At 47.3% G+C, this 21,095-nt stretch overlaps 1 protein-coding gene and 1 non-coding gene across 3 annotated transcripts in view; one reads left to right on the top strand and one right to left on the bottom strand.

The window, feature by feature from the left end:
* Window positions 1-21,095, top strand: part of GNB1L (G protein subunit beta 1 like) — a 67,973-nt gene that overhangs the window by 8,676 nt on the left and 38,202 nt on the right. For both annotated transcript variants that reach the window (XM_027049723.2, XM_015081817.3), the window contains 2 exons: window positions 18,733-18,878; window positions 19,372-19,497. In XM_027049723.2, coding sequence (XP_026905524.2) covers window positions 18,754-18,878; window positions 19,372-19,497 — 251 coding nt within the window. In that variant the 5' untranslated portion in view covers window positions 18,733-18,753. The remainder of the gene's footprint in view (window positions 1-18,732; window positions 18,879-19,371; window positions 19,498-21,095) is intronic.
* On the bottom strand, window positions 6,849-6,921 carry TRNAK-UUU (transfer RNA lysine (anticodon UUU)). The gene has a single exon. It is a non-coding gene; the product is annotated as a tRNA-Lys (tRNA).

Genomic DNA, 21,095 nt, shown 5'->3' with positions numbered 1-21,095 from the left:
CGGGGCACGGACCTGCCAGCATCAGGTTCAGGATGCCGTGCTGGCCCAATGTGTCCAAGGTGCCATCTTTCTCATACATACCTGGCTCTCTGGTCCAGTCTGTCCCCCACCAATTATCTAGTTTTATAGTGAGTCTTCATTATTTGGTAGAGAAACACTCCCACTACCTCCCCACCCTGTTCTTTAAATTGTCTTGTCTAATTTTAAAAACACATATTATCGTAAACACAGAGGTGGTGTGTTCCTTGCTTGGCTCCAGCAGTGGTCATTTCTTAAGCCGGGGGCGTCATGTTGGTGGACTGCCTGGCTAAGCATGCTGTCCTGGACGGCGGGAGTCTTGAGCTCACTTTCTCTTCGGGCTGTGCTTTCCTCATTTGTAGATGGGTGACATGATCTCTGTTACAAGGGTGTTGACAGCCTGGGAAGAGCCCCTGGCCTGCAGGGTGCCCTTGGCAGCCCATTCCTTCTCTCCTGGCCTCAGGGGTGCACAGCCAGGGTTGGGGCCTGTGTGTGATGGGTGCTCATCCACTTGCCAGGTGGGGCCACCAGACAGTGGAGAGGAGTATCCTGGGCTGCACTCCCTCTATGTGCCTGAGCAACAGGGGGCCTGGGCTGCCAGTGAGCCCACACTCTGCCACACAGGTGGCGAAGTGCAGGTGCTGTGTAGTCAGCGCAGGGATGCCTCCTGGCCACTGGGAGTGCCACATCTCAAGCCCCATGAAGTCCTGAGTGCACAGTGTTGTTCACCTTGACACTTTTGCACCATAGCCAAGGTTTTCTGAAAGCCACGAGTAGGGAGGTGGGCAGCCTGTGAGGGCCTACAGGGTAGGGGAAGCCAGGAAGCATGGAGTTGGCCAGGTATCCAATCCAGGGTGCTGTCCCCTGGGAGATGGCAGCCTTTCCACCACCAAGACCCTATGTTCCTCCCCTGAAAATCAGAGTGCAAATGGGAGCCATGCATAGTGGTGGCCAGGAGGGTAGCCCAGGGCCAGTACAGCTCTGCCCCTGTGCTTCCACCCTGCTCTAGGTGTCCACTTCACAATGCCCACTGTGGCCTCCTGGTCCCTGTCATTGTGTCCTACATCCCATCCCCCTCTGGCCCGCACAAGATGCTGAACTTTGGCAAGTCTCATTTTGCCACCTGTGTAATGGAGAGAATTTCTGCCTCACATGAGCTTAGAGGCAGCAGGCCCCTCAGGACTGCATTCACTGTCCCCGGTCCTTCCCTGTCCTTCCCTTCCCTGTGAATGTGTGCACGTAGACACGTGTATGTGCACAGAACCCTACAGCCCATTCTGAGCATGCGGTGCATCTGTAGGCATGTTATTTGCACATCTGTGAGTTGTGGGGGGGAGGAACCCCCGTGCCTGAGGTAGCCTCTGTCATAGGAGCAAACACATGGATCCCTGTCAGAAAATGCATTACCACCATTGTGTTTAGGGACCCCCTCTTCAAGTGGAATCAGGTTCAGAGGAGCTGCCTGGGCATAAGCCCATGGGGGTTGGCCCCCATTCCATGCCTAAGGATGAGCGTTGTCTGGGTGCTATTGTCAGCCCTGGGCAGCTTGCTGTTGCGGACCAGATCTCTTGGTGGAAGTGGGCCCCAGAGGCTGGCACTGGTGCATGGGAATGGTCACACTTCCTGTAAAACAACAAGCTTTTCCGTGTGTTCACCACGGACAAAAATGCTGCTGGCCTTTTGTTGGCTGAGTTCCCACCCCTGCCTGTAAGTTCATGGGGGCAGGCTGGCTGAAAATGCTTCCGAGTAGGACTTCCTTCCTGCTATCTTGCCTAGCTCCCTGGACTTGCTCCTGGGGGTGACAGGCATCCTCAGCTGCAGCTTGAGGTGCCTGTTTATGGAGCGGCCTTGCCTGCCCAGCCTGCCTGCCCTGCAGCCCCGCAGCCACCCTCCCTGGCGTTTCCTTTCGGTCCAGCAAGATTGGCCTGTCTCTCGGTCCCAAGGAGAAGTGTGCAACTGCTGGCCTCAGTGGCCCGGCCTCAGGAAGCCTCTGCTGGCCTTGGGGCACACTGGTCGTTCACACCTCATATGCTGCAGCTGCTAGTCTGTCAGATATCATTGTGCCTTTGTCCATAAAGCTCACTCCTGCTGCCCCAGCCAGCCCAGCCTGGCCCTGCCAGTGTGGGAGCACTGGCAGAGCACCCAGCAGGGACTTGGCTGTGCTGTGGCAGGGGAGAACACGCACGCTGGTGGGAGGGTCATGCTCACCTCTACCTGGTCACCCATCATACCACGTGGGCCTTGACCCCAGCAGAGGAGCCAGATCCCACGGGATGTGGCTGTAACTTGGCTTCTGTTGCCTTCCCCTCCAAACACGGTGGGGCCCTTCCAGAAGGGGTGCTTGCGGACCTGGGGGGAGGGGAGTGGTGAATGTCCAGACACAGTGTGGGACACTGCTGTGGTTGACTGCAGGCAAGGAGCTCCCATGGGACCTGGCACACTCTTGCCTGAGGGGGTAAATCTTCCCCCTCCGAGGAGCCAGGAATGCCTGAGCTCTGTGGGAGCAGAAGGTTTCCAGTTATGGAGCAAGTGACTTGCTGCTTTTGGACAGAACGAGAAGCTTCAGGCAAAGGATGGAGGTGGCTGTCAGTGTATCTCCCCAGGCCTTCAGGAGTGCAGCACCCTTGACTCTACCACAGAAGCCTGTTTCTACAGCTGTCCCCCAGATCTTGTTTGTGGACTTTCTGGTCCATGGGGAGATGTCCTGGCTGTACTTGAAGCTCAGAGGGGGTTCCTGGCCCCAGGGTTTGGCTGTTTTACCTGTGCATTCAAGAAAAAAGCCAGCACAGGACCCTGCCGGGCCTCAGGCCACCACCACCTGCTGCTCCTGGGAGATGGCTATGCCAGAGGCAAGCAGGCCTGGGACTGGCTTTTGGTCCCCTAGGGGAAGGGCTGCTGGAGGGCATGCCTTACACCCCCCTACCCCCACACCATACACACAGTGTTCCCTCAGTCGCCTGGGGAGGTGGAGATGGCCATGTTTGCGGTGTGCACTTGCTGCCCAGGGAGAAGGAGGGTGCAGGGATGGTGCCTGGCTCCCACCTCCCCCTGGACTCCGAGGCCAGGGCTATTCGTGGCCGTGTCCTCCCTCCCCTCAATCCTCCCTCCCAGGCAGGGCTGGCCGCACTGCGTCCCCGGAACCTCTCCCCAGGATCTGCATCTTTGAAGCCACGGATACTGACAGAGGATTCAATGAATCCAAGGTCGCCAGTCGGGCGTTGACAGATGCCCGGCCACGATACTATTTCTGATTTAATAACCGAATGGGAGGCTGGCCCTTGGTAATAATTAGGGCTAATTACTGAGGAGGTGTTGACAGACGGGCTGAGAGGAAACAAACTACCTTTATCCCCAGGCTTAGAGTCAGATTACCAGCCCGGTGCTATCTGCCCCTCAGAAAGTAGACGCTTCAATCACTCACCGAGGCTTCAAAGGGGAAAGGGCCCTGACAATGCATAGGGTTTGGAAAGAAGCTATGAAGTGCGCCTTTGACTCCGAATAGCCAAACGGAGCCCCATTCCAGAAATGGTTTCTTTGTGAAGTTTGAGTCCCCAGCAAACCTGCTTCCCTGGCTCGGGGCCGGGGAGGGTTGCTGTGGGCACAGGCTGGGTTGGTGCCAGGGCTGGCCCAACCCACCCAGGTCCCTTCTAGGCTGGGCCTGTGCCTGGCAGCCCATGGGGCCCAAGCAGGGAGGTGCAGCATGCTTTCTTTGGCCCAGGGAGTGTGTCCAGTTCTTTGTGGCCATGAGCTGTATGTAATGGGATAGAGAGCTTACTATCCCAGCAGAATTGCTCCTTCCTTTGTCTCCTCTGGACATGCTTTCCTAAAGCTGACATGGGCAGGTCTGGGCTCTCTGGAAGGGACTGTGCCCTTGGCCTTCTTTATGGCAGGATCACCCCTCTGGGGCCTGGGCATCATTCAGTGGGCTGCCCCCACCCCTGGCTTGAGTGGTGAGCCAATGCTGTGGAGAGATATTGACCCCCAGGAGACTCAGCAATAGGGTGAGCACTTGCAAAGGGGTTATCCTAAGTTGTAGGCTGGCTTCTGATGCCCTTATGTGGACCTGCTGACTCCCGTGGGACTCCCTGCATTTCAAAGACTGTGGATGGCAGTAGTCAGAACCCCACTTCCCTGGTATGAAGCAGCAGCCCTGGGAAGTTTCCCAGTGACCTGGCCTAGACCGCCCAGGTCACTGTGTCTGTGATGTGGCTTCGAGGGGCCAGTTCTGGGATTCTTGCTATAGTCTGTCCTGATCAGGAAGGTGGGAGGGTGACAAGGCAGCACTCAGGATGGGCCTGTCCAGAGAGCATCTTTCTGGTTCCAGGTGTAGCCTGGGAAGTATAAAGTGAGTGGGTCTCTGTTCCTGCAGCCTGAAGGACCAGCCAATTCAGAAGCTTCCCACTAGGATGGCTGTGTACTTCAAGGAGAGAATGAGTTGGTCAGCCTGGTGGAGAGCTGCCTTCTTTCCCTGGCATGCTACTCTGCTTCTAGAAGTAACTATGGTGCTGCTGCTGCTGATGGTAACAGTTATCGGCTAATTTCCTTAACTGAATACTGCCTACCTTATATTAGGGACACTAAATGAATTTAAATCTATTAGGGCACCATAATAAGATGGCGTATTATTTTAAATGGGATAAACACTTAAAAATTGGCATTAAATCTGTTTAGAGTCACCTGAGTAGAATTAGATAGAAATTGGCTATAAGCCAGAAAAGTCTAAGCAGGAAATGGTTTTCATAGCATGTTAGTGGTAAATCAAATCAATTGTAGCTCAAGAAAAAACAGCACAATATTGTCAAATATATTATATTAAAAAAAAAAATAACGTTCCAGAAAATGGCCAAGAGCAGTGACCTAGTGCATGCTTGAGCCCTGTTCTCGTCTTATTAACATCTTACATTATTAGCATGGTACATTTGTCACAGTAATGACCCAATATTGCTACATCATTATGGACTTAAGTCCCAATTTATTCAGATATTTTGAGTTTTTACCTAATGTCCTGTTTCTGTCCCAGGATCCTATCCAGGACAGTACATTACATTTAGTTGTCATGTGTCCTTAGTCTCCTCTGGCCTGTGACAGTTTCTTAGACTTTCCTTATTTTTATTATTGCCTTGACAATTTTGTGGGGTACCAGTTGGGTCTTTTGTAGAGTGTTCCTCAGCTAGGATATGTCATGTGTTTTTCTCACAGTTAGACGGGTTGTGGGTTTCTGGGAGCCAGACCTCAAAGGTAAAGTGCCGTCTCATCACATATTAATGGTACATGTTGTCAAAATGACATCACTGTTGATGTTGACCTTGGTCACCTGGCCGAGGTAGTGGTTGTCAGGTTTCCTTTCTGTTAAAGTTATTCTTTTCTCTCCCTTTGCAGACTGTCCTCTTAGGAAGGCAGTCAGTATGCGCAGCCCCTACGTCAGGGGTGGGAATTCTGTTCCACATCCTTGAGGGCGGAATATCCATACAAATTATTTGGAATTTTCCTGCATGCAAGATTTGTCTGCTCTCTCCTGTTTGTCTGTTTCTTCAGTCCTTTTATTATATCAGATTGAACTCCTAAGTATCTGTTATTAATATGATCATTATTATGAAATGTACTTACAGTGAGTCGTAACACCTGCGCACACCAGCATGTCCACAATCCTGACATGGAAACTGATCCATTACCTCAGAACTTTCCTCCTGCTCCCCCTCGGTAGTCAGCCTGTCTCCCCACCCCTGGCCTCTAGCCACTGCCCATCTGTGCTCTCTACCTTGTTGGGCCTTTTCTGGAATGCCATATAACTAGGCTTATGCCATATGTAACCTTTCACTCACCATAATTCTCTGGAGAGCCATCTGTTTAGTTGTGTTTTTCAATAGTTTGTTCCTTATTATTGCTCAAGAGTATTTTGTTCACCCATGGTTGGACCTCTGGGGCAGTATGAACAGAGCTGCTATAAACATTCATGTGCAGGCTTTTCTTTGCACATAAGTTTTCATTTCTGTAAACACCTAGGGGTAGGATTGCCAGGAATATGATACACGTATATTTTATTTTGTAAGAAACTACCTAACTGTTTTCCAGAATGCTGGTACCACTTTACATCCTTACAAACAATATATGAGAATTCTATTCCACATTCCTGTCAGCACTTGTTTTTGTCAGATTTTCTTCTTTATTGTAGCCATTTTAGTAGTTTGTGGCCCTAAGTTCCATTTCATCTAAGTTGTTGAGTTTTTGTGCATTGAGTTGTTAATAGCATTTCCTTACTGCCCTTTTAATGTTGGTGGTGTGTCGGTGTCTCGAGTGATAATCCTTCTTTCATGAGGATAGTTTGTTTCTTTCCCCCTTTTTTGTGGTTGTCAGTCTAGATAGAGATTTATCAATTTTATGAATCTTTTTTAAAGAACCAATCTCAGGGCACCTGGGTGGCTCAGTCGGTTGAGCATCTGACCCTTGATTTCAGCTCAAGTCATGATCCCAGGGTTGTGGGATTGAGCCCTGAGTTGGACTTCGTACTGAGCATTGGAGCCTACTTAAGATTCTCTCTCTCTCCAGAGGGAATGAGCCCCTCTCCCCCACTCATGTGCTCTCTCTGTCTCTCTAAAATAAAATTAAATAAATAAAATAAAGAGCCAATCTCTGATTTTGTTGATTTTTCTCTGTTGCTTTACTATTCTCTGTTGTATTCGTTTCTGCTCTATCCTTATTATTTTCTTCCTTTGGTTTGCTTTGGGGCTTATTTTGAGCCTCTTTCTCTAGTTTCTTAAGGTGCACACTGGGTCATTGATTTGAGACCTTTCTTTCTTTCTAATGTGGGCGTTTTTATAAAGTGATCTCTACACCCAGCATGGGGCTTGAACTCATGACCCTGAGGTCAAAAGTCTCATGCTCTACCAACTGAGCCAGCCAGGCACCCCATATGTAGACATTTAATGCTATAAATTTTCCTCCATGCCTCACTTTAGCTGCATCCTACAAATTTTGATTATTTTGGTTTTCATTTTTATTGCATGTAAAATACTTTCTAATTTCTCTTGACTACTTCTTGGACCAATCGGTTATTTAAAAGTGTATTATTCATTTTCCAAATATGTGGAGATTTTCCATTTACCTTTCCACTATTGATTTCCAGCTTAATTCCATAACGTTAGAGAATATATTTTGTATGCTTTTGTTTCTTCTTCATTTTTTAAGGTTTTGTTTTATGATCTGGGATATGGTCTATCTTGATGAATATTGCATGTGCATTTGTGAAGAATGTGTTTTTCTGTTAGATAGAGTGTTCTCTTAATGTCAACTAGGTCACGTAGGTAGATAGTATTAGTCAGGGTTCTGTATGACTTTTTGGCCACTTATTCAGCTAATTACTAAGGACGTGTTTAAGTCTCCAGCTATAATTACATATTTGTTTATTTCTGCTTTTCAGTTGCATCAGTTTTTCCTTCATGCATTTTGAAATTCTGTCATTAACTGAGTACATATTTAGCACTCTTAATATCTTCTTGATGAATTGATACCTTTTATTTTTATGTATCCTTATCCCTGATAATATTCCTTTTTCTGAGGTCTACTTTCCATGATATTAATATATTTTCTCCAACCAACTTTCTCTTATTGTACATATAGTAATTCTCTTTCATCTTTTTACTTTTAATCTGTGTTTTTATATTTAAGGTGGGTTTCTGCCAGATAACTTATAGTTGGATCTTTTTTTAAATAGCTTATCATTGTTGGATCTTATAATTAACACGTTGAGAGCATTTATATTTATTATAATCATTGATATAATTCTATTTTGGTCTACCGTTTTGTTATTTTCTCTTTTTCCTCTAGTTTTTTGGTTCCCCTCTCCCTGTTTCGTGTTTCCTTATGAATTATTTAAATATTTTCAAATACTCTTGTTTAAATTTTTCTATTGGCTTTTGGCTGTATCTCTTTGTATTATATACTATGTTTTTAATGGTTGCTCTGGAGATTGCAGCGTACATTCTCAACCTTTCACAGTCTTCTTAGAGTTAATTTTTTTTTTCATTTCAAGTAAAATATCAAAGCCTTACAATCATATAGGTTCTCTTACTCTCCTGCCTTCATGTGATAGCTGTCATACTGAAAACCCCACCAGACAGTGTTATTTTAGTAATATACATGTTCACTTAAGGGGTGAAATTTTGCTTTTATATTTACCCAGATATTTACTGTTTGTCTTCCTCTGCCTTCTTGAAGGCCCATATTTCTTTCTGGTTCTCATTATTTTTGAGCTGTAGAACCTCATTTAGTATTTCTTTTAGGCTATATCTGCTGGTGAGAAATTCTCTTTGTTTTCCTTCATCTGAGAATATTTTTGCCTTCATTCCCAAAAGAGAATTTACTGGATATAGAGGGTTTTTTTTTTTTTCCTTTTAATACTTTAAAGACACCCCACCGTCTCCTGGCTTCTGTGGTTACTGATGAGAAATCCACACTAATTCAGATTATTATTTCCCTATGTATGTGTCATCAATGTTGAGTTATTTTTCTTTATTATTTTCAACAGTTTAATTATGATGTGTTTGAATGTAGTTTTTATCCTGCTTATGGTTCATTGAGTCCTTAGATCTATAAATTTTTGTCTTTTCTCAAATTTGTAAAATTTCAGGCAGTGATTTATTCAAGTAATTTTCCTGCTCCATTTCTTTCTCTTCTTCTCAGACTTCAGTGACACAAATGTCAGACCTTTTACAGTTATTTCACAAGTCACTGAGGCTCTAATCGTTTATTTCAATCGTTTTCTTTTCTGTCTTCTTATTGGATAATTTCTATTAATCAATCTTCATGTTCATTGGCTCTTTCCTTTGTCATCTCCCATTCCATATTGAATTTTTTTGTTTCAGATTATTGTATTATTTGGTTTTGACATTTCCTTTAAAAAAAAACTACCTTTTTAAAAATGTTTATTTATTAATTTAAGAGAGGGAGAGAGCGTGCATGCAAGCCAGGGGAGGGGCAGAGAGAGAGGAGAAAGAGAATCCCAAGCAGGCTCTGCTCTGTCAGTGTGGAGCCCAGCACAGGGATCAGTCCCACACACCGTGAGATCATGACCTGAGCTGAAATCAAGAGCTGGACGCTTAACTGACTGAGCCACCCAGGTGCCCTAAAAAAATTGGCCCTAAAAAAAAATTCTATTTCTCTGTTGAGAACTTTACTTCTGTTCATTTCAAGTGTGTTTACCTTTGCTGTATGGAGCATAATCCTAAAAGTTGCTTTAGAATCCTTAATGATACTCCCAACATCTGAATCGTCTCAAGGTAGGCATCTATAAGTTGTCTCTTCCCATGAGAACTGGTCTCATTTCCTAGTTCCTGGTATGTTGAATAATTTTGTATTGTATCCTAGACATGTCCTGGTTGAGTATTACTTTGGGCCCTCTGGAGAATGTTGAGTTTTATATTAGCAGGCAGTCAGTCCAGTTAGAATTGCCACACAATTCTGTCTTGCCCTTTGTGGGCTATGGTTTTAATCTCTTTTCAATTTTCAAACCTTTTGAGATGTTCCTTTGGGTCCGTCCCAGGCTTATGAATCTCAGCAGTGAGCCTGGGACTTTTGTGGGTTCATTCACAGAATTGAGAGACCTTTTTCTTTAGCTCTTTCCTCTCTGCAATTCTCCCTCCCTCCCCTGCCCCCCACTCACACTCCATCCTGCAGGATTCTCTCTCTGGCCAAAAAGACAGAAGTTTCTCTCAGAGTCATTTCTCCCACACAGTTCTATGTCTGGGGCCCATTCTTGGGGCAGTGCTGAGAGAGAAAACAAACCATCAGGGATTTCCTCTCACATTCTTTAAACTCTTTGTAAAGTTGTTAGTCTAAGTTTTAGCCACTGCTGCATGGCAGCTATGCAAGCTGGGCCTATCCTCAAGGCAGTGCCTCAAGACATAATAATAAAAACAGAAAACTTATCCCCATACAGGTCACTTCTCCAAAGTTTTGCCTCCAAAGTCTGTCTGCTATTGTTCACTTTTCAAAATTTTTAGGTAATTGCTCCTCATATTTTGTCTGGAGTTTTTATAGTTGTGGTCAGCCAGAGAGAGAAAGGCTATAGTGAGCTTATGCATCCTGGCCAGAATCTGTCAAAGTAGTTTCAATTTACATTTCTGCATGAGTGATGTTAAGCATCTTTTTATATGTTTAAGGGCCATTTTCATTTCTTGTGTATGTGAATTCATGTCTTTTGCCTATTTGGTCTTTGGACTTTACTTAATTTTGAAGATTTCTATGTATTTTATCTTATTTTATTTTTTGAGAGAGCAAGGGAGGGTCATAGGGAGAGAGAATCTGAAGCAGGCTCTACACCTAGCATGGAGCCCGACTCACTTGATCTCATGACCTTGAAATCATCACCTGAGCTGAACTCAAGAGTTCGACACTTACCCAACTGAGCCCTCAGGTGCCCCAAAGATTTCTGTATATTTTAGAAATATTAGAATTTTATCTCTTTTGACATGGAAAAAATTTTAAGTTTATTAGGTATTTTATCTTCTAAGTTGGTATTATGAATGGACTTTTCTTTAACAGGTTACTGTTTGGGCATAAGGAAGCTATTGAGTTCTCTTTGTGAGTTTTTTTTCCTGCTACCATACTAAAGTTTTTCTTTTTTAATGTTTGACTCTATTTTATGTTTGATTATCTGAGGGTCTCATGTATATCATCATGTTATCTGGAAAATAATTTAATGTTTTCTTTTCTAAGTCATATGCCTTTAATTGATTTTTCTTATTTAATTGCATTGGTTTAAACCTCCAATGCAGTGTTGAATAGTAGTATAGATGTTGGGTATTCTGATCTTAGAGGAAATACCTCCAGTATTCCTTCATAAAGTAATGTCTGTAGAACTAAGGAGGGGATTGTGTGTGTGTGTGTGTGTGTGTGTGTGTGTGTGTGTGTGTGTATTTTAGTCATTTTTAGTCAGTTTCTATTTGGTTAGGTGTTTTAGTAAAAAATGGGTATTGAAGGGTGCCTGGGTGGCTCAGTTGGTTGGGCGGCCGACTTCGGCTCAGGTCGTGATCTCGTGGTCCGTGAGTTCGAGCCCCACGTCGGGCTCTGTGCTGACAGCTCAGAGCCTGGAGCCTGTTTCAGATTCTGTGTCTCCCTCTCTCTGACCCTCCCCCGTTCATGCTCTGTCTCTCTCTGTCTCAAAAATAAAAATAAATGTTAAAAAAAAATTTTTTTAAATAGGTATTGAATACTGTCAAAGGCTTTTTTTTCGCATCTATGGAGATAATTATATGATTTTTCTCACTGATTTATTAATATGTTGTATGACATTAATGGATTTTCTAATTGAGCTAACCTTGCATTTCAAGAATAAATTCCACTTGGTCATCATGTATTATTTCTTTAATTTGATGTTATATTTTGTTTGCTAATATTTTACTATTTTTGCATGATATTCCTAAGTTATACAGGTCTCTACTTTCCCTCTGGTCAAAGCTTTAAATATATCTCACGAATTCTGGTTTACAGTGTTTTTCATTGTCATTTTTAAAATTTGTGTATTAAGTACTTCCCCTTTTACCTAAAATCTATTGTTTAATAAATGTTTAAAAAAAATTTTGTTTATTCATTTTTGAAAGACAGAGAGAGACAGAGCACAAGCAGGGGAGGGGTGGAGAGAGAGGGGGACACAGAATCAGAAGCAGGCTCCAGGCTCTGAGCTGTCAGCACAGAGCCCGACACGAGGCTCGAACTCACGAACTGCGAGATCATGACCTGAGCCAAAGTCAGATGCTCAACCGACTGAGCCACCCAGGCGCCCCACGTTTAATAAATGGTTTTAAAGTTTTAGTTAGGACACTTTAGTTTTTATTTTGTTAATTTCTAGTTTGTGCTGTGGTTATAGTATATGTTTATAATATTTCTTTTTAATGGAAATTACTGGTATTTTCTTTGTGACCCAATATACAATTTTTACACATGTTCATGTGCACTTAAGAAGAAGATGTAGTCTCTGTTAGCAGAGTGTAAAGTTCCATATGGATCCATAATATTTACCTCATGGAGTCTTCTATCTCCTTACTTAGTATCATCCACTTGATAATGACTTGTACTGAGAGTAGTAGTATATCATGTTTTCCAATTATTGATGAGTTTTTTCTGTGACTCTTTACATTTCCTATAGTTTCTGTTTTATAAAGGTAGTGTTTCTGTTGTTTAGCACATAGATATTCACAGCTATCATATATTCATTGTGAATTGCAGCTTTCAGTATTGGAAAGTATCTGGGTTTGTCAATTCTAATGCTTCTCAGCTAAAATTCAACTTTGTTGACATCTGTATTTCAACTCCTGCTTTTTTTAGTTTCTTTTGCCTGAAATACTTTTGTCCATCTCTAATTTTAGCCTTTTAGAATCACTTTAACTTTTGCTTATTAACTTTATAATCTGAGTATGGTTTTTCATCAGATATGTGTCATGAATATTTTCTCCCTGTCTATAGCCTCATTTTTTACACCCTTAATGTCTCTTGATGAGAATTAGGATTTTGAGTTTCATCCATGTGAGACTGGAGTTTATACAGTTTCAATTTTGTGGAATAGTCTATTGTATGAATATATCAATTCTATCCTGTTCTGCAGTTGAGGGCCATTTGAGTTGTTTCTAGTTTTTATTAGCATGCATAATATTGCTATGAACATTCTTCTACAAATCTCTCCTTGTACACATGTGAGAATTTCTTTAGTGTGTTTATCTAAGAAAGGGGACTGTTGCATCATAACGTGTGCAAACTAATCCCAGATTGTTTTCCAAAGTGATTCTTTCAATTTATGCTGCCGGTAGCATGGTAAAGGTTTCTAGTTGTCCCACATTGTAGTCAACATTTGACAGATTGTTTAATTTTTTGCTAATCTGCTAGGAGTGTAATTCTATCACACTGGTTTTGACAAGCATTTCCAAGATTAGGTTAAACATCTCTTTCATATGTTTATTAGCCATTTATGTTTCTTATGAAGTATCTATTCAAATTCTTTCGCTTATTTTCCTTTTTGCTGTTTGCTTTCTTCTTGATCTATGTGTTCCTTACTCTGGTTATGAGTCCAGGGCAGATTTATCTTCCTTCCCCTCATCTAGAGTGCTTTTATAATTGTAAACCTACAGAAGAGCTGCAAGTGTAGCAGAGTAAATACTTGCATACTCTTCACTTGTGTTCACCACTTGTTAACATGTTGCCACATTTGAAAACAATGTGCAGACATCATGATGTTTCACCCTTGCAACACCATTGCCTGAGAATAAGGACATTCTTCTCCATAAAATACCACTGTCCTGCTGCCCAAGAAAATTAACAATAATTCCATATTATCTGTAGTCCATATTCGCATTTTCCCATTTGTCACCAAAATGTCCTTGGTAGCCCCCACCTTTTTTGATCTAGAGTCTAATCAAGGTTCACCTGTTAGATTTGGTCACGATGCCTCTAGTCTCTCAATTTAGAACACTCACCCTGCTTTTTGCTCTTGTTTTTTCTCTTGATCTTGACCTTTATGATAAGTCTGAGCTAGTTATCTTGCCCAGTATCCCATAATCTAGATGTATCTGATTGTTTTCTGCAGGTTGTTGGCACAGATGTACAGGGATGGTGCCGTGTCTTCTGGCATCACCTCAGGAGATAAGTGATGCTGGTTTGTTTACAATTGGCGGTGCCAGCTTCGATCTCATGGTGAAGGTGGTGACAGCCAGATGTCTCCATTGTTAAGGAACATTCTCCTTCTGTGATCAGTAAATAATCTGTAGTGTAATACCTTGGCACAATGTAGATCTCCTGTTTCCCAACAACCTTTCACCTGCCTGGATCTTTTTTCAAATCTGAGTGGTGATTTTATGCTCTCAACTTGGAGTTTTAGCTCCCTCTTTTTATTTCTTTAAGAGCATTAAATATCCCTGTTTTATATGCCTGAATGCTTTGTGCACTAGAGGTCTAGTTCTGCCTCTTGTTGTTTCTCATGGCTCTCACTCATGGTGCAATTTTTCCTTTTTTGTTTCTATGAGTTTTGATTACTTGCATTTCATAGGGCTTTATCTATGAATTCATTCAGGCCGGTGTTGAAGGTGGGCTCCTTCTGAGAGACATTTACAGACTGAAGTTTTGAGGACCTCCCAAGGTGGTGTAAATTAGGACTAAACCCTGGGAGCTGGCATTATTCTGGCAACTCTGGTTGTAGGTTTACTTCTGGTTCAGTCTAACACTGAGAATTTAGCCTTGTGGGGGTCTCATCTTTATGGAGATACTCCTATGAGATTGCCCACTCTGGGAGAGCCCTAGCATTGTCTTTCATCGATTCAGAGGCCTTGCTTGAGAACCAGAATTCTGGGTCACTAATGTAGCAAATTCCCTCAGGGCAGGCACCAACTGGGGGCTCCGCAGACCTCACTAGGTTTAATTCCACTGAAGTGTTGGGCCTGTGAAGGTTCTAAACTTTTTCTGTTGTTGTTGTTGTTTGTTTTTACCAGCTTAGTGATGTACTGAAGATTTTGGTTTTTTATTTTATTAGCATTTTTAGTTGTTTTGTGGGCATCTATCCTGCCAGGTAGTAGTGCTTCCCTAGTCTGTGCTGGTTATGGAATTCTTAGTGCCTCTTGGGGCTGCTGGAGCTGTTCTAGGCACACGTGTGGGAGGACTTGGGGTCCTCTTTGAGGCACTCCCAACATCCTGTGTAGCCTGTCCTTATACTCCCAAGCAGGCAGGACCCGGTTGGCGGGGACAGGCAAGAGCAGTGCATGGGTATCTATCTCTGGGTGGTGGCTCCCCTGCTTGGGCTCACTTCATACTGTTTTTGATTCCAAGCTTCTTCTGGGACCAGTGGCTCTGGGGCAGTAAAAGGAAAGGATTCTGTGACTGAGTAGGACCTGTTTGCAGGTTAGGCTGTGGGGCACACAGAGGTAGGGACCCGTGGTCTTTGGGTACCAGCTTCTCCCCTGGCCCTGCCTCTTCTGTGTTTGCCAGTCACTGGTAGGTTGTGTGTGTTCTCCTGCGCACACCCCCCCAGGAGGGGCGTCCTTGGGTCCCTGTGGCTGCTGCACCTGCCCAAGGTACACATGGCTTTGTGGGACAGTAAGTTCCAAATGTAGCCCTGATGCCTTTCTGCGTGGGACCCTGCTCCCGCCCCTGCCCCTGCTGCTGTCCACACCAGGAGGGAGGGTCTGGGGCCCCTCTCTGTGTGGATGACCCTATGTAAGCCCTGCCAGACTGCTGCTTCTAAGATGGGATGTAGGGGGGCGCTGTCATCCTCCATCCATGGGCCAAGGGCCTGAGGGGCTTTCAGGGGGGTGGGGGAGTGGGGGGTTCATAACATCAGTTGGAAAGGCTGTCAGAGTTGCGCAAATTGTGTCAGATTGTCTTTCTTTTTAATTTTGAAAAGAATGTGTCTCTCTTTGACATCTCGAGGAGCAGGCAGAATCCGAAGTTGTGCTCAGTGGATTAAGTTTCATGTTCCTTTGCCCTCTGGGAGGAAAAGACAAGTGACAGAACAGGGAAACGAAGCAGCGGCGGGCGGCTGGTATCACGCACTGGTGTTGCACAAGGGGCTGTGGCCTCCGCTCTGGGCGGCCCAGTGCCAGGGAAGATAGGATAACGCGATTATTCTCAATTAGATTAATAAAGAATAATTAGATGTCATAAATCAAGTAATCATAGGATATTGTCATGGGAAAAATATGTAGCTAGAATTAATTAGTTTTCAAATAAAGCATTTATTTTAATTGCTTGAAATGATGGAGCCCTTAATTGCCGATGCATCATTTTGGCCTGAACATTTTGGTTGTTGTAACAACGTGACGGGTTTGTTCCCTGCAGTTCTGGGGAAACAATAGAGGAGAACTTGATTTCATCACCTCAGACTGAGCCTTGTGCTGGTGAGGTTCTGGAAACTCCCATCAGGCCGCAGGCAGGTGGCAAGTGTGGGCTGGGCTTCGGCTGGCACTGCCCAAGGCTCCCGTGCTATGAATGTGTGTGTGAGTATGTGCATGCATGTGCATGCGTGTGTATGTATATGTGAGTGGATGTGAATGTGTGTGCCTCCTGTGCATGTACGCAAGCACGCGCTTGAACATGGTGTGTGTGCAAGTCGGTACTGTACCGTGGGAACCTGCACAGAAGTGGCCTGTAGGACTCCAAGGCCTGGACTGTGGGGTGGAATGCTCCCCACTCCCTAGCCCCTAGGGACCAGGGCTTTTCTGGTGGGTTGATGTGCATTAGCGGGGTTCTCCATTCTTGGGTTTTTCCAAATCTGAGATCCTGGAGCTGATCAGCTATTCTTGCAGAGCAGGCATAGCACAGACAGTCAGTAGCTTCTGAGGATCCAATAGCTGCTCCTCGGAACTTGTCCCAAGCCCACCTGCTTGAGGGTAGCCTAGCAGGGTTTTAGCCCCAGCCCAGAAGCATCTCCAGGCAGCTTACCTGTCCCACAGCAGAGCAGGGGCCATGGGTTGTGGAGCAGTGTGGGGTCAGGTTCTTCTGCCCACAGGAGGCTGTCCTTATGTTTGAGAAGAGTCATTTGGTTTTCAGCCAAAGGTGAGAGGGGCTTTTAGAGTGAAAACCCTAAAAAAGAAAGAAAGAAAGAAAGAAAGAAAGAAAGAAAGAAAGAAAGAAAGAAGGAAGGAAGGAAGGAAGGAAGGAAGGAAGGAAGGAAGGAAGGAAGGAGAGAAGGAGAGAAAGAAAGAAAGAAAGAAAGAAAGAAAGAAAGAAAGAAAGAAAGAAAGAAAGAAAGAAAACAAGGATTTGGCTATTTGTAAGGCACATTCCGAGAGACCCCTTCCTTCTCTTTGAAACCCCTCGATGAAGGCAGGATGGAGCTGTAGAGTGGCTTCCTGGGGTCTCTCACCATTAAGGGTAAGCTTCTGCCCCTTCTTGGCCCTGGCCCTGTAGTCTCTGCTCTGGGTCATTAGTATCTCAGCCCCCAGCCCTACTTCCAGCCCTCACATGGGCCAGGCCTCAGCCAGCCTGGTGCTGGCAATGGCCTCCTGCCGGGTCTGTGCAGTGTTTCCCAGGTTCCTGTGGTCTCCAGAGGCTCGGGTCACTGACCGCCTTGTGCTGCCTTGGTGACTTGGAGCCCCCTGGTTTGCAAGTCCCCAGCTGCCTTGACGGTGGCATTTCTTAGGTGTTTTGAACCTTTTGCTTAATCAAGCTACTCCTGGCTCTATTCTGATGGGAGAGAGAGAACGAAAGGGTCTGGGATGGTTTCAAGGAGGGGAGGTACACAGGGCTTCGCTGTTAAGGGTGTGGATGAAGCAGTGCCTGGACTGATCTGCTGGAGAAACCCATGCCTCTCTTGCCTCTGCGCCTGAGCATTTGCCTGTCCTCAGCCTGCAGCCCTCTCCTGCATGGGCCTCCTCCGTCCTTGGCCTAGAACCCTCTCTAACCTCTGGCATAGGCCAGAGCCCCCTCCTGGAGGAATGCTGTCTTCTCTGCTCTTGTCCTTTTCCCTGCCCCAATTCCTCTGGTGGCTGTGGCTGTGGCTGTGGCTGTGGCTGCTGCAGTGGTCGGGTGGCCTCCTCCCTGATGGGCAGGTTGGGAAGTGTCTCAGAGCCCAGCAGGAGAGGCCCTCCTGATGAAGTTACTACAGTTCCCCAGCGGTCTGCTCCTGGCCTTTCCCTTTCAACCTTCAGCCTGGCCTGGGACCTGCCCCTTGGTCATTGGGGCAGGTCACTTCTGGTCCAGCAACCACCCCTGTACCATCACTGGGGCAGGTTCAGGCGGGGACACAGGGAGGCTTCTTCTTTCAGGTGGGTGGGACCCAGCAGGCTTTAAACATAGGGCCAGTGATTTGAGGAAGGGTCACTCATCTGTGATATCAGTCCTCCAGGGGAGTAGCAAGGTGACTCAGTCTCTTGCCCCTTGCCCACACACCAGTGCCCAAACCACTCTGCCCCTTTGTGGCAGCATGCCACTTCAGGCCTGGGTCTGAGTGGCCTGGGGCAGCTCACCAGATCAGTCTCTGCCCTAGTTTCACCAACAGTAAATGGGGTGCTGCCTTCTCGAAGGGTGGTTGTGCAGGCCTTCAGGACCCAGCAGGTGGTGTATTTTAGCACACGTGAGGGAGAGGGCCCTCTCCATCTTTGGGTCCTGCTTGCCCAGGGACCCCACACACCTCTTGTCTGTCCATTGGTTCATCCCTTCAGTATACACTTGCTGAGCAGCTGCTATGTGCTTGGCCAGGACTGTGGTCTGGGGGGAGCAGACCAGCATGGCCCCTGTTCTCACAAGCTTGCTGCGGGGCCTAGGTGGGCAGCATGTCCCGGCATGTCTTTGCCCCGTTGCAGGGAGGAGAGGAGATGGGCCTCGTGAGGGAGGAGGGAGACTGAATTTGCAGGATTCAGCTAGGTCCAGAGATGAGACTGGGTGTGTGGAGAGCCCAAGTGAGAAGGAGTCTTCCCTGGCTAGAGCAGTGCTGCTGCAGCCAGTGGGGTCCAGGGAGCCAGAGGTTACAGCCGGTGGGTGGACAGGGAGGCCTGGAGGCCAGTGGCTGGCTCTACGCAGGACACTGAGGGTAAGAGTGGCCTCAGAAGGGTGTGGGTGCCATGGTGCCCACCCAGAGACAGTATAGGTTGGGGCCACGGTGATGCCATTTGAGTGTAGAGGCCAATAGGCAGGATGGAAGACAGGCTGAAGGGGGTGGGCAGCATCCAGGGGGACTCCTACTGACTACCTTCCTGAAGGATGACAGGTGTGTCACTTACACCCTCCCTTGGTCCCCAGGTAACTGCACCTCCTCCCAGTATGGCAGCCTCGCCGCTCCCACCGCCAGACCCGCGGTTTGTCCTCCGAGGTACCCAGTCGGCAGTACATGCGCTGCATTTCTTCGGAGGAGCCGAAGGGCAGGGGCAGCCGCTCCTCCTCTCAGGGTGAGTAGCTGCGGTCCCAACCTAACCCCAGGGGTTAGCCCAGGGTGAATTCAGAAGGTGGTGGGCTAGCAACGAGCCCGGCGCTCAGTTGGGGGTCCTAGTGAAGGGCTCAGGCTGCCCATCACTCGGGCAGACTGCCCTTTCAGAGCCTACTCGACAAGCTGTCCCTTGGGCCCGCCCCCCTCGGAGGAGGTAGGAACATGCCCTCTCTGTTATAGACACCATCCAGTTTACAGTGTCGATGGAGCTCCCCCATTCCTCTCCAGAGAAGTAGACTCTGCCTGAGGGACTCTCTGCCCACCATCCTTGGAAAAGGAGCACTGTGCCACTTTTACCCTTAGTTCACATGTACAGCCATCACCTAAACGAAAACCCAACAACAGAATGTCTGGTCCACCAGCTGGGTGGTTTCCAAGCCAGCCCTACAGAGCATGCTGGGAATGTCCTCCACTGACGCCTCTTCCTGAGTCTGTGCTTGCACTTGTCAGAACAGATCCCTGAGTGGGCTGGTGCACATCTGGAGCCTGCAGACACGGAGGGCGGTTGCTACCCTGGACGGCCATCGGGGCCAGTGTGTAACCTGGCTGCATTCATTGCCCCAAGGGCACCAGCTCCTCAGGTGGGTCTTGGTGGCGGTGAGTGCAGTCCCAAAGGAGTTAAGCTGTGGCGTTCACCAGGGGCCAAGAGCTTGCCAGTAGAGGCTCTTGGGGTTTCCCCCAGCTGCCAGGCAGCCCCTCCCAGTGCAGAGCAGTGTGACCTCTGCCCTTGGTCTGCCCTGAGACTGTAGGTGGGCTGGGTGCCCATCACTGCAGCATCTGTGACCACTGCGCTGTCCAGGCAGGTGCCCACTGAGATGATGAACACAGAAAGCAGCTCTGTCTACAGCCCCACACCTCCCTGGCCTGAGCAGGCCTCTCCAGGGGCAAGAGCTGGGGGCTCAATGGCTGAGCCCAAGGCATCTCCTTAGAGGAGCCTCAGCTTTCCTTCCCCAGGGCTCTGGTGTCACAGCGGCTGCTTTGATGGGTGGCCACCTTCCCACGAGGTGGCTAGGACTGGTCACCAGGGTGGTGCAAAGCCTAAACCTAATGCCTACCCACTGACTGGGGCTGTGCTCCAAACCCTCAGTGTGGCCACCCCTAGGGGCACTGACAGTGCCACACAGGCACCCAGGTCCATGGCATTTGGGCTGACCAGTGCAGGGTGAGATGGGATGGCGAGAGCAAGGTGGGGTCTGGCACTCCTGGTAGAAGAAACTGCGTGTGCCAAAGCCACTGCAGGCCCAGCCTGTGCGTGTCATGGGGGCTGTGAGGGATGGAGGCCGGGCAGCAGAGCCCAGAGGGGCTGTGTTCTGGCACTGCCACCACAGCTTTGTGGAGGTACCAGCTTGGGGACTCCAGGTGAGAGGTGGGCCAAGAGGCAGCAGGAAGGGGCAGGTGGGTAAGAGAATGAGTTTATGTCTATCAAGTTTAAGTGAAACTTTCCTGAATGCCCTCCAGGGCAGGTCTGTGTTCCTTCTCTAGATTTGGAGCCCAGACATCTGGGTACCATGGTTCCCAGTCCCCAGAGGAGGAGGCCTGTCAGGCCCCCACCCATCTTCAAAGCACTTTTGTGCCAGACATGCCGTTCCCACCACCCTGAAGGTGGCTTGCAGGTGCCTGACAGACTGGAGGTATCTGGAAGGGCAGTGGCCCCGGATGTATGTGCTTGCAGGGCCGTTGCGGCACCTTGCCCCCTCCCTGGCCAAGCTTGCCCCCATCTCCAGTTGGTAGGGAAGGCCCTCCATACAGTTGTGGTCTTTCCCTGATCCTCAGAATAGATGTTGCGTCCAAATACCCCACTTGCACTGGAAGTTCCTATTTGTAAACGTTCCTCTTGAGTTTTCAGCTGAGGCCTTAGACCCTTTGGGGTCTCCTGCTCCTCCAGGGCCCAGATACCTTGGGCTGTTCTCAGGGAACTCCTGGCCCTGAGTTCTGCTCCCTGAGCTGGCCTGATGCTGTGTGGGGAATAAATATTGATGGTACCTCCCCTTCCAACCTGGATGGCACGGCGGTGGTCCTGCTCTGGGCAGGGGGCCCGTGGGTCAGGAGGTCCACAGCACAGACTGTGCAGGTACTTGGAATGCCCAGGTGCATTTACGTTGCACTAGAGGCCGTGCACCCAGCTGTGTTTGGAGCCAAGTCTCTCTAAAGTGGCCCTTGAGAAAGGAAGGTACACTTT

This window comes from Acinonyx jubatus, chromosome D3, assembly GCF_027475565.1.
Source record: "Acinonyx jubatus isolate Ajub_Pintada_27869175 chromosome D3, VMU_Ajub_asm_v1.0, whole genome shotgun sequence".
NCBI classification, from domain to species: Eukaryota; Metazoa; Chordata; class Mammalia; order Carnivora; family Felidae; genus Acinonyx; species Acinonyx jubatus.
The sequence above is the reverse complement of the archived record's forward strand: the minus strand, read 5'-3'. Positions and strand labels throughout refer to the sequence as shown.